General features: G+C 41.3%; 2 protein-coding genes across 2 annotated transcripts; one reads left to right on the forward strand and one right to left on the reverse strand.

Annotated features, from left to right (window-relative positions):
• On the forward strand, positions 1–9,375 carry LOC127324202 (calmodulin-binding transcription activator 4). The gene is made up of 12 exons (XM_051352196.2): positions 1–310; positions 1,111–1,236; positions 1,323–1,438; positions 2,195–2,283; positions 2,507–2,552; positions 4,673–5,054; positions 5,381–5,505; positions 5,914–6,324; positions 6,404–7,086; positions 7,659–8,250; positions 8,385–8,708; positions 8,993–9,375. The coding sequence occupies exons 1-12, from the start codon at positions 301–303 to the stop codon at positions 9,074–9,076; spliced, it is 2,988 nt and encodes a 995-aa protein (XP_051208156.1). The 5' UTR covers positions 1–300; the 3' UTR covers positions 9,077–9,375.
• A 716-nt stretch (positions 9,376–10,091) lies between these two features.
• LOC127324209 (mediator of RNA polymerase II transcription subunit 30) lies at positions 10,092–13,584 on the reverse strand. Its single transcript, XM_051352203.2, has 3 exons — positions 13,132–13,584; positions 12,518–12,595; positions 10,092–10,608 (listed from the first exon to the last, which is right to left on the reverse strand). The coding sequence occupies exons 1-3, from the start codon at positions 13,483–13,485 to the stop codon at positions 10,510–10,512; spliced, it is 531 nt and encodes a 176-aa protein (XP_051208163.1). The 5' UTR covers positions 13,486–13,584; the 3' UTR covers positions 10,092–10,509.
• Positions 13,585–14,368: the final 784 nt, after the last annotated feature.

Consider the following 14,368-nt stretch of genomic DNA (forward strand, 5'->3'; position numbering starts at 1 on the left):
GTCTCCGTCTTGAATCACGGAACGAACCAGCCTGATCCCCCTTCGCCAGTCACCACCAACTTCTTCTCTTCCTCCCACCTCTGCGTTCGCAGCTGCTACACCTCCTTCTGTGGAAATCAGGCACTCAGGAAGAAGAACCCGTTTACTATCCTGCTTATCCATCCCTCCTCCGCGGAGCCTCAGCTCCTTCATTCCGTCGCCTGCATACCGTTCAGTTCTGGTTTGCTGGGAGTCGGGGGCTTCCGTTTCTCGGAGTCTTTCCATGAGTGCGTGGAGGCTGCTGGATCTCCGCGAGTGACCATGAGCCAGAGTAAGTGGAGCTCTCTCGTGTGTTTTTCCCTTTGATTCTTGGCTCGCTGGGTGTGGGCGTGTGGCTCCTCTCTGTTTGTGAGTTGACCTGGGTGGGAGACGCGTTCTTGACTTGACTTCCTGTGAAGTTTGATGAAATACAAAGTGTTATTGTGCCTGGAAACTGGTTTCTTGGTCCCTTCTATTGTTGCGGTGATTGATCACATTTGGTCTGACAAGTGTAGCTGATCCTTTTCAACATCAGGGATTCAGGGGGGGGCATTTCTTCGTTTTAATTCTTGCAAGGTCAACTGTACTAGCTGCTACTGCTTAATCAAAGAAGGGTTCAATTTATGTTCAACATGTTTGATCAGTTTGGCTCGGCTTGCTTCCGGTAGCCTTCTTTTTGTGAGGAAAATGGCATGGGGCTCGAATTCTTAAAGTGATTTTCGTTTTAGTTTATGTACTAATTGCAACTGAATGTAGAGCTTAAGCTTCTGGAAGCATTAATGTTACTCCCTCTGATCCATAATAAGTACCGTGGTTTTAGTTCGATTTTGAACTAATTTGAACTAAAACCAGACACTTATTACAGACCGGATGGAGTACTTTAATTAAATTTCTGCTTCGATTAGGATTTCAGTAATCCCGTTGTTCACCATATTATTGCGTGTTGTGGGTCGTACTTGAGTTCCCGACATTTTCTCTAGTACCATTTTTTCGAGGAGAGCATGAATAACTGAATATTGGCCTTGTAGCTTAATTTTGAGCTTGGTATAAAATCCCCTACTACTGTATCTCATCTAGTTCTTTCTCCTGTAGGTTTTGACATCAACGTGCTTCTCAAAGAAGCAAGGGGCAGGTGGTTAAAGCCTTCTGAAGTCTACTATATCTTGTCAAGTCATGAGAAGCTCCAGATCACCCATCAGCCACCAAATAAGCCACCCAGTATAGCACATCTTCTTAATTTTTGAGAATTGTTATCTTGCTTCTGTCTTTACTTTGCTACGATAACAGCATCATCTGTTCTCTAGGTGGTTCACTATTTCTGTATAATCGCCGTGTGAATCGGTTTTTCCGGAGAGATGGTTATGCATGGCGAAGGAAGAAGGATGGAAGGACTGTTGGGGAGGCTCACGAGCGATTGAAGGTTTATTCCAGAAAGCTCTGTGTAGTGTCATATTTTTGCAGTTTTTCTTCTTCTTGTCAATATAGTCTTGCCTAGCTTTGTCAATATTTAAATACGCAAGTATCACAAGACATGGTGTTGTCTGTTTGGAGTCTTAGGGTGACTCACTGTGCATGTTCTTCTTTTGAGCATCATCTTTGCAAGAAGTAGCAACATAGCCGTACGGTATTATTTGGCAAATCAAAAATCACGAATTGATCAGGCCACTGACATTCCATTTAGCTGAATCACATTGAACATTTGTACATATTCATGTATAGTTCTTGAATGTGCAGTGGTTGCTTTGATGTATAGTGTTTTCTCTGTCAAGCGATGCATCAGAACTGGAATAAGTCAACAAGCAAGTAACTATATCACATGTAGTCATTCTTTTCACGGGATTTATTGATAATTAATTAGAATCTTACAGAATAACTGATAATTGATTGGAGGCTTTCCAACTTAGCCATGATGTGATGTGCAACATCATTGGAGCAACGTGAGCAATTTGATTTAAACGGTTTAATAGCTAGGATCCTCTTGGCCACAACTCATGCCTTTTATATTAGTATACTAGATGTTCATATCTTAGAAATTCTTTGTTGTATGGTTAGCTTGATATTTTCCTTGACTAGTGGGCGTTGTAGAATATTTTGTACTCAGAACTTTAGAACGAGTTGTTAATCAAGACGCTTCAACATCTTATATGTTAGTATATGGCATTTCATATCATCACAGGTTGGAAATATTGATGCTCTGAGCTGCTACTACGCTCACGGAGAGCAAAATCCAAGTTTTCAGAGACGGTGTTTCTGGATGCTGGAACCGTAAGATCAGCTTTTCCATTCAGCTATCTCAAATTCTTCTTATGACTTGTCTGAGATTGTGAACTACGTTATTTATAATATTTATGTCTCGTTAAGTTACAATTGTGCCAAGATGCCGAATGATACATGCTATTCATTTGCTATCGGGGAAACATTCCAAACAATTGTCTGTGAAAGAGTCGTTTGTAATATTTATTGTAATAAATATTTTCCTTTTCTGCAGTGCATACGACCATATTGTGCTGGTACAATATCTAGAAGTGGCTGAGGTATGTGAGTATTATCTCTTGGAGCAAAATTTCATTTGCATGATATACATTCCTCTAAATATTTCTGGTGTTATTTTGGCAAAATCATCAGTATGGTAAATAAATGCTGAAGAGACTTGATTGAGTAACCTTAAAATGTGAACCAGTATTATCTGCTTATGCTAAAATTCAACTGATCAGCATGTGTCAAAATGTAAATAGTTATAGACTGATGCACCATTTCAGTCATCAATGTAATGATTATCTCAAGAATTTTTTTTCACATCAATCCATATCAGGATTCAGTTACACATTCTATCAATCTGTCATTTGAGAATTATTAAACCTGACAGCAGCTCAGTTCCACAGTTAAGCAATTACTTGTTGTTACAGAGTGCTCTTGCAATATGCATGTAAAAAACAAATAAATAAGTATGGAAGCTTCAGTTATGATTACCCTTCACTCCACATGGCACTTTTGCCTTCTGCCTCAAATTTGTTCACAATAGAATAGATATGGTCTTCTTCACAATTCCAGAGAGATTCTTTCATGATAATCTACATAAAACTAGCGGAGTAGCCTGTGCAGTTTTTCGACAAAGGTATATATTAATATCGCGAGGATACCAATTACGCCTAGGATATCGATTACTTCCAACCTCTTGCAACAACGAAATGTCCTAAAGACATTAAGGATGCACATAGCCCTACTAGAAAGAAGAAGAAAAGCAAAAGATACCGCTACGAGGGCGATCAAAACCTTTAGTTGCAACACAAACCACTGCCAAGATAGCATCCGAAGTCCACGCTATCAAAACAATGCCTTCAACAAGGCCGTTGCGCACAACCAATTATGGCCAGACCTTGGATTTTCACCCTGGAGCAAGTTCGCTCTCTCAAAACAATGCATTCAACACCAAGCAAAGTCCTCTTTGCCACGAAGACTCAGTCCACCATTTCTAGACCCCAGACCTCAGCTGCCATAACATTCTCCGCCACTGTCTTCTCCATGGAAATCGAAAACCGACCTATCCCACGATGGCAAGAGATAGTGAAGCTTCGTGTCATTCCCTCCTGAAACCGCACGACCAGAAATATGGGTGCACACGACTCAAACCCATCCGATCCATCAATCTACATGCACCAGGAGCCCAATGGAGATTGTTGGCGAAGCCTTCCGGAACTCTTCACCGGCCATATCAATGATGGCCGACATCAAGCAGAACACCATCTTGGCATGAGAAGAACCCAAGGATCACCTCATTTATTAGGCAGATTGGCAGGCCCCACGCTGATGCCCGCCGGCTCCCAACAACAGATTGGAGATCTCGGCGGGCACCACCACCACCACCCGCACCGCGCGTAGATGAGGTGCTAAACCATACCGAGTCCCCCGAACCATGCGTCGTGCCTCCCTTGCGGCCACAGCGCTTGCCAAGGTCACCGAAAAAGTCTGGGGCCGCCGCCCCAACTTCCATCCCCGCCGAACGAGCCGCGCCGTCCAGGGCCACCGTGAAGCTCCGGCCAGAGATCCCACCATGCGAGGAGGAGGTCCCGCTGCCGCCAGTCGCGCTCGGAGATGAGAGACCGCCACCCCTGTATGCTGGGAGGGGCTTTGCCTGCCGGCTTCCTCCGGCGACGGCGGGGAGATGCGGGGAAGGAGGGGTGACGGGCGGCTGCGGCTAGGGTTTCACCCGAGCTGCCCCCTGGGAACGACGCGAGCCAGGAGGAGGTTTTTATTTTTTTATTTTTGTACAGGAATCTCACAACAATTTGTACCTATCAAACACAGTTATAATCTGTTTTCACCAAAGTAACCAGTGTATATCTTCGTTCTTAAGAACTAATCAACATCGATATAATCCGGTTTGTGAAAATAAGCAGTATAGATCTTTTCTTTTCTGTGGAACTAATCTACAGCGTTATAATCTGGCCCCAGCAAAATAGGCTTGCATAAATCTTTTCTTTTTCTCTCAAGAAAAATGAGATTTTTTTAGTTTTTATGTGGTACTGATTTGATCCCACACGCTTGTATAGTGATAACTGATAACCTCCTTGGATCCACTTCTATTGTGCTGAGAATCTGAGATACAATGGGAGCACATCAGATGGGTAATTTTCTGCATGAAACTTTCTTACAGGGACGATATTATTCATCATTGTCAAATGGATCAGCAGCATCTCTTTCGATCTTGAGTTATCCAAGTGACATATATGGAAACCACGGCTCCACTTCGGACTTTAGTGAGGGCAGTGAATCCCGGCAGAGCTCTGTAACTGAAGTAAGTTCCTATTCTGGATTAATAGGAAAACCAGAACTTGGCCAGACTAGTCTGGAACGAAGTTCCGAATTTTACATGACATATAGTAATGATTCAACAAATAAATCTGGGTTTGACCAAGCTTTGAAGAGCATCACTGAGCAGTTAAGTTTGGGTGATGATGATGACTACATTTACGTAAACCAAGTTACAAATACTGAGGCTGCAGAAAGACAGGGAAATCAGACAAGCAACAGTCCAGGTAAACTTCCACGTTTTCCTGCTTCTCTTTAAAATTAGATCCATGGAAATAAAATTGCACTAGAATATGGAAATTTATTAATAAAACTGAATGTTTGAAAGCATGCTTTGTGCTTGATTTGCCAAAAGTTTCCCCTCTACACCTTTGTGACCGTACATAATATTTTTACCAATCATCGTACAAGTTAATTTTGTGCCAAGTGCCCACGTCCCTTCATCTAGAGACATCCATACACACCAGCAAGCTATTAGGTGTCCAGACCCTGCACCAGCTAAATGATTATTTGATATTTCTGAACTGAATCAAAATATTTGCATCCTATACAGGTGATGATAAAGCAAATCAAATTCGACCAGAAGGAACTCAAAATGGTGGTGGCAGGGGGATACCACCATCATGGGAAAATGTGCTGAAGTTCAATTCAGGTTTGCCAGAGTCATCTACATACCAGGTAAGAAATGGTAACTGGTTTTATATTATCCTTCTGTGATTTATTCAGTGTAAGGAATTGGTTATAACCAGTCTAATATGTTATTCTGATTGCTTTTTAAGAGGGATACCTGCAGTGTCTTCCTGGTGAATAGTTTGGAAAGTTATTTCTTCAATTAATACTTTAGGGCCATTTAACTTAATGTGCGTTTAAGATCAGGTCTATGATGCTACTACCGTAGTGACAGAATACAAAAAATGAAATGTGCCAACCATTTTTGTTGGCACCATGTCAAACTAGTGTGTTCAGAACGTACTTAAACCATGACCAGAACTATACCAGCTGTATTACCATGTGAAGGGTTGTTGATTCTTTCAACATTATCACCCTCAATGAAGTCTATTGACACCTTACATCTTACATGAGCAGTCTGGTGCCTACTATCAGCAAAGTTCAGAATATCAGCCACCAGGAGGCCTAGATGGCACCGATTTGCAGATGCAACTTTCTGCTGCTAAGAGATTTCTTTTAGGGCCAGAAGACTCTATTGACTCGCCATCTTATAACATCATACCAAGAGATGAAGGAATCAATGGCATTGATACTTTTTCAGCTCATGACAGTAGTCTTCAAAGCTATCTGAATTCGGACTGGACAAGAACATCTCCTGTAGCACTTCAAAGTAATCTGTATCACTCTGAAATATCAGAATCGTTGCTGGACCATGGTCAGTTTGAAACATCATCGGGAGAGGATAAAAGAATAAACTTGACACCTAAGGGAAAGTTTAATATTCGTGAGATCTCTCCTGAATGGGCACTCTGCTATGAGATCACAAAGGTACACCATAAACATTTTCAGTTTTCTATGTCGTAATACCAATTGTTCTTATTTCTTCCCCTTCCTTTCATCAATGTAGGTCATCATTACTGGAGATTTCTTGTGTGATCCGTCAAATTCATCCTGGGCAGTAATGTTCGGCGACAGCGAGATGCCAGCTGAAATTGTTCAGCCAGGTGTCCTTCGCTGCCACACACCACTACACAGTAGCGGTAAGCTCACGCTCTGTATTACCACTGGGAATAGAGAAGTTTGCAGTGAGATCAAGGACTTTGAGTTCCGTGCAAAGTCAACGGCTTCTAGTTTCACAGACCTCGCGCCGCCGTCTAGATCTATGAAGTCTACTGAAGAGTTGTCACTTCTTGCCAAGTTTGCAAGAATACTTCTGAGTGATGATGCATCCTCTACAGTTTCGGGTGGTGATCCTCAGGCTGGACAGAGTCCAAAACTTAAGATGAATGAGGAGCACTGGCAGCAGTTGATTGATGAACTTGATGTAGGTTGTGAAAATTCACCAAGTGTGGTTGATTGGATTATGGAGGAATTGCTGAAAAGTAAATTACAACATTGGTTATCGCTGAAGCTACAAAGAAACGATGGAACATATTGTTCTATGTCCAAGCATGAGCAAGGTATGATACACTTGATTTCTGCGCTGGGCTATGAGTGGGCACTGTCCTCAGTTCTCAGTGTTGGTGTTGGCATAAATTTGCGTGATGCAAAAGGATGGACTGCACTTCATTGGGCTGCTTATTTTGGAAGGTAATTGGCCATTAAATTCTATTGCTGGTGACTTCGAGTCTGTTTTGACTAACCAGGGTTATCCATAGCTTTCTAAATAAAAAGTTAAAAACACTCCGAGAATCAAGCACTGGCTTGGTGGCTGCACTTCTTGCTATCCGCGTGAAAAATCGCAGGTGAAGCGTTCAGACTAACCGGGTGCTATCTGTGTGAAAGATCACTGGAGATGTCTCATATACCTAACAACTTATAGCCAAGGGAGGGATCCTTCCCCCAGTCCACAATTCTTACAAACAGAACATATCCTTCTGTTGGCTGAAGAAACCATTTTTATCCAAAACTATCAATGTTGGTCTTGTACTTGGGTAATCTCAGTCTCGGCCTCCATGCCACTAACTTGGTAACAAGTAAACAGAACATGGGTTCAAATGAAGTAGAAATGGTCATTTTACGTTGGAGAGAAAAGATAAGTTTGTAGTAAGCAAGACTAGTACATCGTAACTTTTACCTCTCTATTGGTTTCCTGGAACTAGCAAGCAACCTTGTTAAATCATCATTATTAAAATTAATTAATAAACCCATTGTCATTGAAGGGAGAAGATGGTTGCTGCACTTCTTGCTGCTGGCGCATCAGCTCCAGCTGTTGCCGATCCCACTGCACAAGATCCAGTGGGCAAAACGGCAGCTTTCCTAGCTTCTGAACAAGGACACATGGGCCTTGCAGGCTATCTTTCAGAAGTCTCTCTAACTAGCTATCTTGCATCACTGACTATAAAAGAGAACGATATTACAAAAGGATCAGCTGCAGTGGAAGCAGAGCGAGCAGTAGAGAGCATATCTCAGAGGAGTGCCCTACTGCATGGAGGCACTGAAGATGAGCTCTCGCTGAAGGACTCTCTTGCAGCCGTGAGGAATGCAGCTCAAGCAGCAGCACGAATTCAGAATGCCTTTCGTGCCTTTTCTTTCATGAAGAGACAACACAAGAATGCTCGACTGAAGGATGAATATGGGATGACGCAAGAAGATATAGATGAACTTGCAGCTGCATCAAGGTTATACAACCAACATCATGTTTCAAGCGGTCAGTTTTTTGATAAAGCAGCTGTTTCAATTCAGAAGAAATATAAGGGTTGGAAAGGACGCAAAAACTTTCTGAACATGCGCAGAAATGTGGTAAAAATACAGGTAAAGGAATGAGGATATGTTTGGTTTTGAAGCTGTATTCAAGTTGAACTTGATGTTGCTTGATTGGTTTGAACTGCATGATATCTGGTAAACTGTGTTGTACTTTGCTAACCTTAAAGAACTTCTTTGTACAGGCTCATGTAAGAGGTCATCAAGTGAGAAAAAAATACAAGTTCGTAAGCACTGTTAGTGTGCTAGAGAAAGTAATACTAAGGTGGCGTCGGAAAGGGCATGGCTTACGTGGCTTCCGAGCTGAGCAATCAGCAATGACTGAAACAGAAGAGGGAGAGGAGGAAGATGATGATGACTTTTATGATGACGATGCAGTCAAGATCTTCCGTCGGCAGAAGGTTGATGAATCTGTGCAGGAGGCTGTGTCAAGAGTGCTGTCCATGGTAGACTCTCCTGAAGCAAGGATGCAGTACCGCCGAATGCTCGAGGAGGTCCGTCAGGCAACTGTAAGTAGTTCGTGAATTTACCATTTATTAAAGCAATTTCTGATTATAAGCCATGTTGCACAGGGAGACTAGTACTGCAATGTAGAATATTAGAAAAGATAGGAATTTTCTTCGTAAAAAACAAAAGACTAAGGTTTTAATCTCTTCAGAGGGCCAAATCCAAATGCAGTGCAATCTTAGTACAGTAAAGATATACTTCTGAAGAGTTCATTCAGTTCTGTTCTACCTGTCCAAAATCAAATCTCTCAGCAGTATTTAACCATGCTGATCTGGTCTAAATGCAGGCTAAAATGGGTACATCTGATGAGGCAACATCATCAATACTTAACGATGACTTACTACTAGAAATCAAAAAAATTACGTGGTGAAAGAAGCAGGCAACATCAGGAGCGCTTGTGGGACCGCCTCGAATGATATGAAGTAACTAGGAATTTGGTACAGTATGCAGCCCAGTGTACATGATACTGCCCAGTTTGTACAGTGTTTGCCCGACTGTTGTAGAGTGATGATTCTATCCAAGGATGAAGGCGTGAGAGGGATGATCTGTCTATTATCTTGAAAAGGGTGATGGTTTTATGTAGTGCCATATGTAAGCTATGTTTTAACAGGGAATGACATGTTATGCGCACCTTCTCTGGTTGTCTTTAACTTAATTATTAGTTGTTTTAACTTAATTAGTTGCCCAGTAGAATTTTAACCAGCACGTTCTTCCGTTTTCACCAGATGCAGTGTGACCTGGGCAATTTGAAAAATCGCTTCATCAACATGTGTTACTAGTAAATAAATTGGTATCTAAACCCCTGTATTGTGGGTTCGCTTGGACTTTTGACACATTGCATGTACATTTTACACAAACAAGAATGCATTCAACATGTGTTACTAGTAAATAAAATGGTACCTAAACCCTTGTATTGTGGGTTCGCTTGGACTTTTGACACATCAAATGTACATTTTACAGAAACAAGAACACAAAAATGCAGGAACTGGAAATGAACAGCAAAAGTGAAGCACATAAATTCTGACGTTTAGATGCTCTACAGGAATATTGCATGGAGATGTTTCTTGGTTAGAGAGAAGAGAGACTTGTTTTACTTTGACATCCTAGAGGAATTACAAGATCGTGTTTAACATCACATTTAGAATCCTCTCATGTGAATGGAACGAAAAAAAAAAAAGTTCCTAAACAGAAATGCTTTGGGCAATTCCAACATTCAAGTCTTAAGACTCCAATCCTACACAATTCCTTCACAGTTACTTTGGTACAAATGAACCCTGAATTTATATAATGCACGTGAAAGACCAAACTGCAAATCTAACAAAACTGAAATTTGTAACATGTATATCAAGATATCAATAAGCACTTCCATTACACAAAAAAAAAAATTGCATTGCATGTTAAGAGCTAATTCATGATCCACAAAGTACAGAAGTCCACAGAAACCTTGGTCACAGGAGAAAAGAAAAGGAGCTTACATATATCTTAAGAGTGAGCTATTGTACGATTCAGCACCCAAAGAGTAGAATACCCTCTGCTATATCCATACTCCATAGCCACATTTTTGTTCAACATACAGTTACAAGTGTTTACATTAGATAAGCCGTATTTATGGCCGCTCATTACTATTTCTTCAAATCCTCAAGAGAAAATCAGTACAAATTACAATATTAGTACTCGCTACTCGTATCCCTTTCCAATTGTCCCATCTGCTTTCATTGTAAAGAGGGTACGTCCAGAGTTTCGCCTTAGCACGCATGTAGATGTGTGATCTCTTGCACTCTAAGAATTGAATAACACAACATCTCACACTGAGCAAGGGCTTTGCCACATTGATATGTCTGATATAAGATCACGAAGTTGATCCATGAGAAGCTTTACGTGTTTGTTTTTGCTTTCAATTTCCTGAAGCAGAATCCCAATGTTAGAGAGAGTTGCATTACCAGTAAAGAGCATGTTACTATCTCTACTATTAAATTGCTTGAGGTCTGGTACGTCATGCGTCTCCGGACCACGCGCGGCTTAGGCCGCAGTTACCTTACTCGCCTCTGCCCTCTACCTTTTTAAATCAGAGACGGTGTCGAACTCTTGCCCTCAGCTCGGTACCTCCAAGACCAATGCATGTGAATCATTGGTGGTGACTGTACGGGCAAGAGTCTCATCGGTATAAAGAAGGAAAAAAGATAATTTTCTTGCTGGTAGATAGACCACGGTTCGTGCTTTTTGCAGTGCCAGGAGCACGTATAACCAATAACAGAGATTTCAATGGCATAGCCACTGAAGAATTGCAAGTTGTTTTCATCAGTATTTATTTGTCGCCTTTACGACAGAATACAAAAACGGAAGAGTAAAACTTCCTGGAGGCCTACATATATATTAGAATGTTCTTTTATTTGATGAATTTGACAGATAATTGAATAATCACTGATGTTGCTTATGTATAAGAAAAGGTTCACGTTAATTTGTTTGCATTATGATGTCTATACCAAGATACATATTTAAAAAAGAAACAACCTTTTTTTATTAGCGGGTAACATCATAGTATATTATATTAAAAAGAATATGTTGATAATCCATATTATTAAAATATAAGTGAGTGCAATATTGTCGTATTGCCGATTAATAGTAAAGATAAGAAGTCCCTCAGTTATACGTATTGGTATAACATGAATTTTTTCTTTTGCTAAATTTGGTTCCAACCGAGAATAAAAGCGACTCGCTTCCGACGTCCGCTTGTAGTCTTTGCAGTTGGCACACACACACGCCTCCATCATACTTCCTTGGTTCGGGACGGAGCTAAGAGAGCCGTGTTCAGAGCTTCGTCGGCAAAATCTTTTCAAGATATTTATGGATTTTCGTGGTAAATTTATCTAAATTTAGATATGAGTAGATATTTTTTTACTGTACAGATAAATATGAATTTAGAAAAAACCTTTAACATCTTTTTTAGGAACATAGCAGATAATATTTAATCTACTCTACCATTTTTTTTTTTTGCGGGTAATCTACTCTACCATGTTGCTACAGAATTTTTTGTTTTCTATTTTAAAATCTGTAAATTTTACCTTCTCGCAGCAACGCGCGGGTATTGTTCTAGTAAGTTTTCATACGTCCACTTCCAACTTCCAAATAGCACAGATGCTACTATATACAGGAGGCTCATTTGGGGACATACTTGATTAACTTACTGTGATTGCAATGATTGCTTAAAATGATTCACTTAAAATTCTCTAGGATAGAACTACTCCCTCCATCCATGAGTAAGTGCATGTTTAACTTTTGTCTTAGGTCAAACTTTCTCAAACTTGACCAACTTTATAGAAAAAAGTAGCAACACATGTGACATCAAATTAGATATTATGAAACTACATTTGAAGATGGATCTAGTGATACTCATATAGTGTCATAAATTTTGCTACTTTTTTCCAGGAAGTTGGTCAATTTTTTAAAGAAAAAAATTAGTTGGGACAAATGCTAAACGTACACATTAGTGGACGGAGGGAGTAATCTCCAACCACTGCAGAACCTTGTTGCTTCCCTAAAGACATACATGAACTTAGAAAAACCAACAAGCATGCAGGTGATGGCAATATAAACCACAGCTTTTCTACGCGCCTTTACCAGAATAGTCGAGAACACTACCAGAATGAATATGTCATCGCCTCAGTCAAAATAGGTTACCTGGTGATGCATCTGGCCTTAACCTGGGCTGACCAGGTACCATTTACTGACTGTTCTAACGTAATCCTGAATCTTGCATAATGGTATCAATTATACTGTGTACCGCATCGACTAGATCTTTTCAAGGGAGTACCTTTCTCAAAGAAGATGCGTGCTCTTCCAATCTCTCAATCTCAGCTTGATCACCTTTGGATTCTGTTGACGCTATCTCCTGAAAATAAATGTAACATCATTACAAAGCAGTAACAAAGGTGATTCACACAAAAATCACCAGCACTCATCTAAAGCGACTACAAGAGGAAGATGGAGAGGTATTACATCAATCTTGTATGTTAGATCTTCTGGTTCAATCATAGCTATTTCAAGCTAATTTTATTTAGAATAGCATAAGCATGACTAGTAATAGATCTGGTCACAGAGCAGGATGAAAATTGACCTCCTTTTCTTCGAGGGGAATCTGGATCTCAGTTCAAATGTGGCAACATTCGTCTCCCAAGCACGTTTCTGTGTTTATCCATTGAGTAAGACAAGAAAAAGAACTATGCTCACTAGTCTCAAAGAGATCCGCTCACCCGCATTTCCGACATCGAAACGCCATCTTTCGAAGCTGTAGCATTGCATTGTCCCTAATTTTACATCGACTATACTAGAAGTACTCTACATGGGATCCTACAGTACATCTTTCTCAGGTTAACACTAGGTACAGTAGACAGTAGGATCATATGGCCCGGTCCAGCAATTTCTCACCTGAGTACAGGGCGACACGGCGGCGATGGATGCTCGCAGCGCTGCCACGGCAATCTTGTACCGGTGCCTCGCCTCGTCGAGCGACCCACCGGAGCCACCGGAGCCTCCCCCCAAAGCGTCAGAGGCTTCGGAGTCGGCGGAGTGGAGAGGCGGGGGAGGCCCGTGATGCGGGTGTGGTTGCTGAGAGATGGCGGTGGCGGCGGCGGCGGTGGCGGAGGAGGACCAGAGCGCGGGGTTGCAGAGCTCGTCGTTCATGGAGGAAAGGATCTGGAAAGCGGCGGCGATCGTCTCCTCGAGGTGCCGCTGCCCCTCCGCTGCGAGCTCCTGCCTCCGCCGCGCTGCCGCTGAGGCCATTGGCTTTTCTCGCCGGAACCCTAGCTCCCCGCCGCCGATCTGCGTGTAGCTCAGTCTTGCTGTAGCTAGGTAAGCAAGAGCGAGTTCTGATTACCTGAATGATGCAATTTCCGGGCCGGGCCGCTTGGCACCAAACTGGGCCCATTCCTTGTTTATATGGGTTTCTTTGACGTTGATTCGAAAAATATACTGTATCAAGGAACTTTTATTAATAGAGGTTGTTTGACTTGCAGTCCCTAAGAGTTTTACTAAGTACTCATTTGCACTTTATTTTGGATGAAAAATATTCATGTACTCAAACTTCTTGATATAAACTTCGTTTTTATATGACATGTCAAAAAATTCTGATAATTCCTTTTTTCAGTCCTACAGGATTCACGGTGCACGACATTCCAATATTGCAGTTTTATTATGCATGTGCTCATAAAAATTGCAAATGAAATGCCTTTCAATTTTGCTTCTCCGACGCAAAGGGAACCCCTCATACACCATGCTGATGGGTGCATCAAACCACCATTAGGCCTCCTCATTTGACCTACGACGGAGAAGATAATAAAGATGATGCCTAAACTTTTTGGATAGGAGAGCATTGTTGGATAGTGTCTTAGGAAATTGTCGATGGGGCTATTTGATGTTACTACAATGGTCTATTGGATTTGAAACTATCTTGGTAGCTAGTATTAGTTTGTGTTTCTTGTTGTTTTTTCTTATGTTATGTTATCCAGTGGAACCAAGATTATTTTGAGGCATACTAGAAAAATAATAACTTATGTAGCTGCCTTTTTTCTAAAAAGGAGGACGTATCCCGACCTCTGCATCTATAAATGCATACATCCAATTTTATTAATACTTCTCCCTAACGTGTCTCTTGATTAAATACAAC

The sequence above is a fragment of the Lolium perenne genome, chromosome 2, assembly GCF_019359855.2.
Source record: "Lolium perenne isolate Kyuss_39 chromosome 2, Kyuss_2.0, whole genome shotgun sequence".
Taxonomy (NCBI): Eukaryota; Viridiplantae; Streptophyta; class Magnoliopsida; order Poales; family Poaceae; genus Lolium; species Lolium perenne.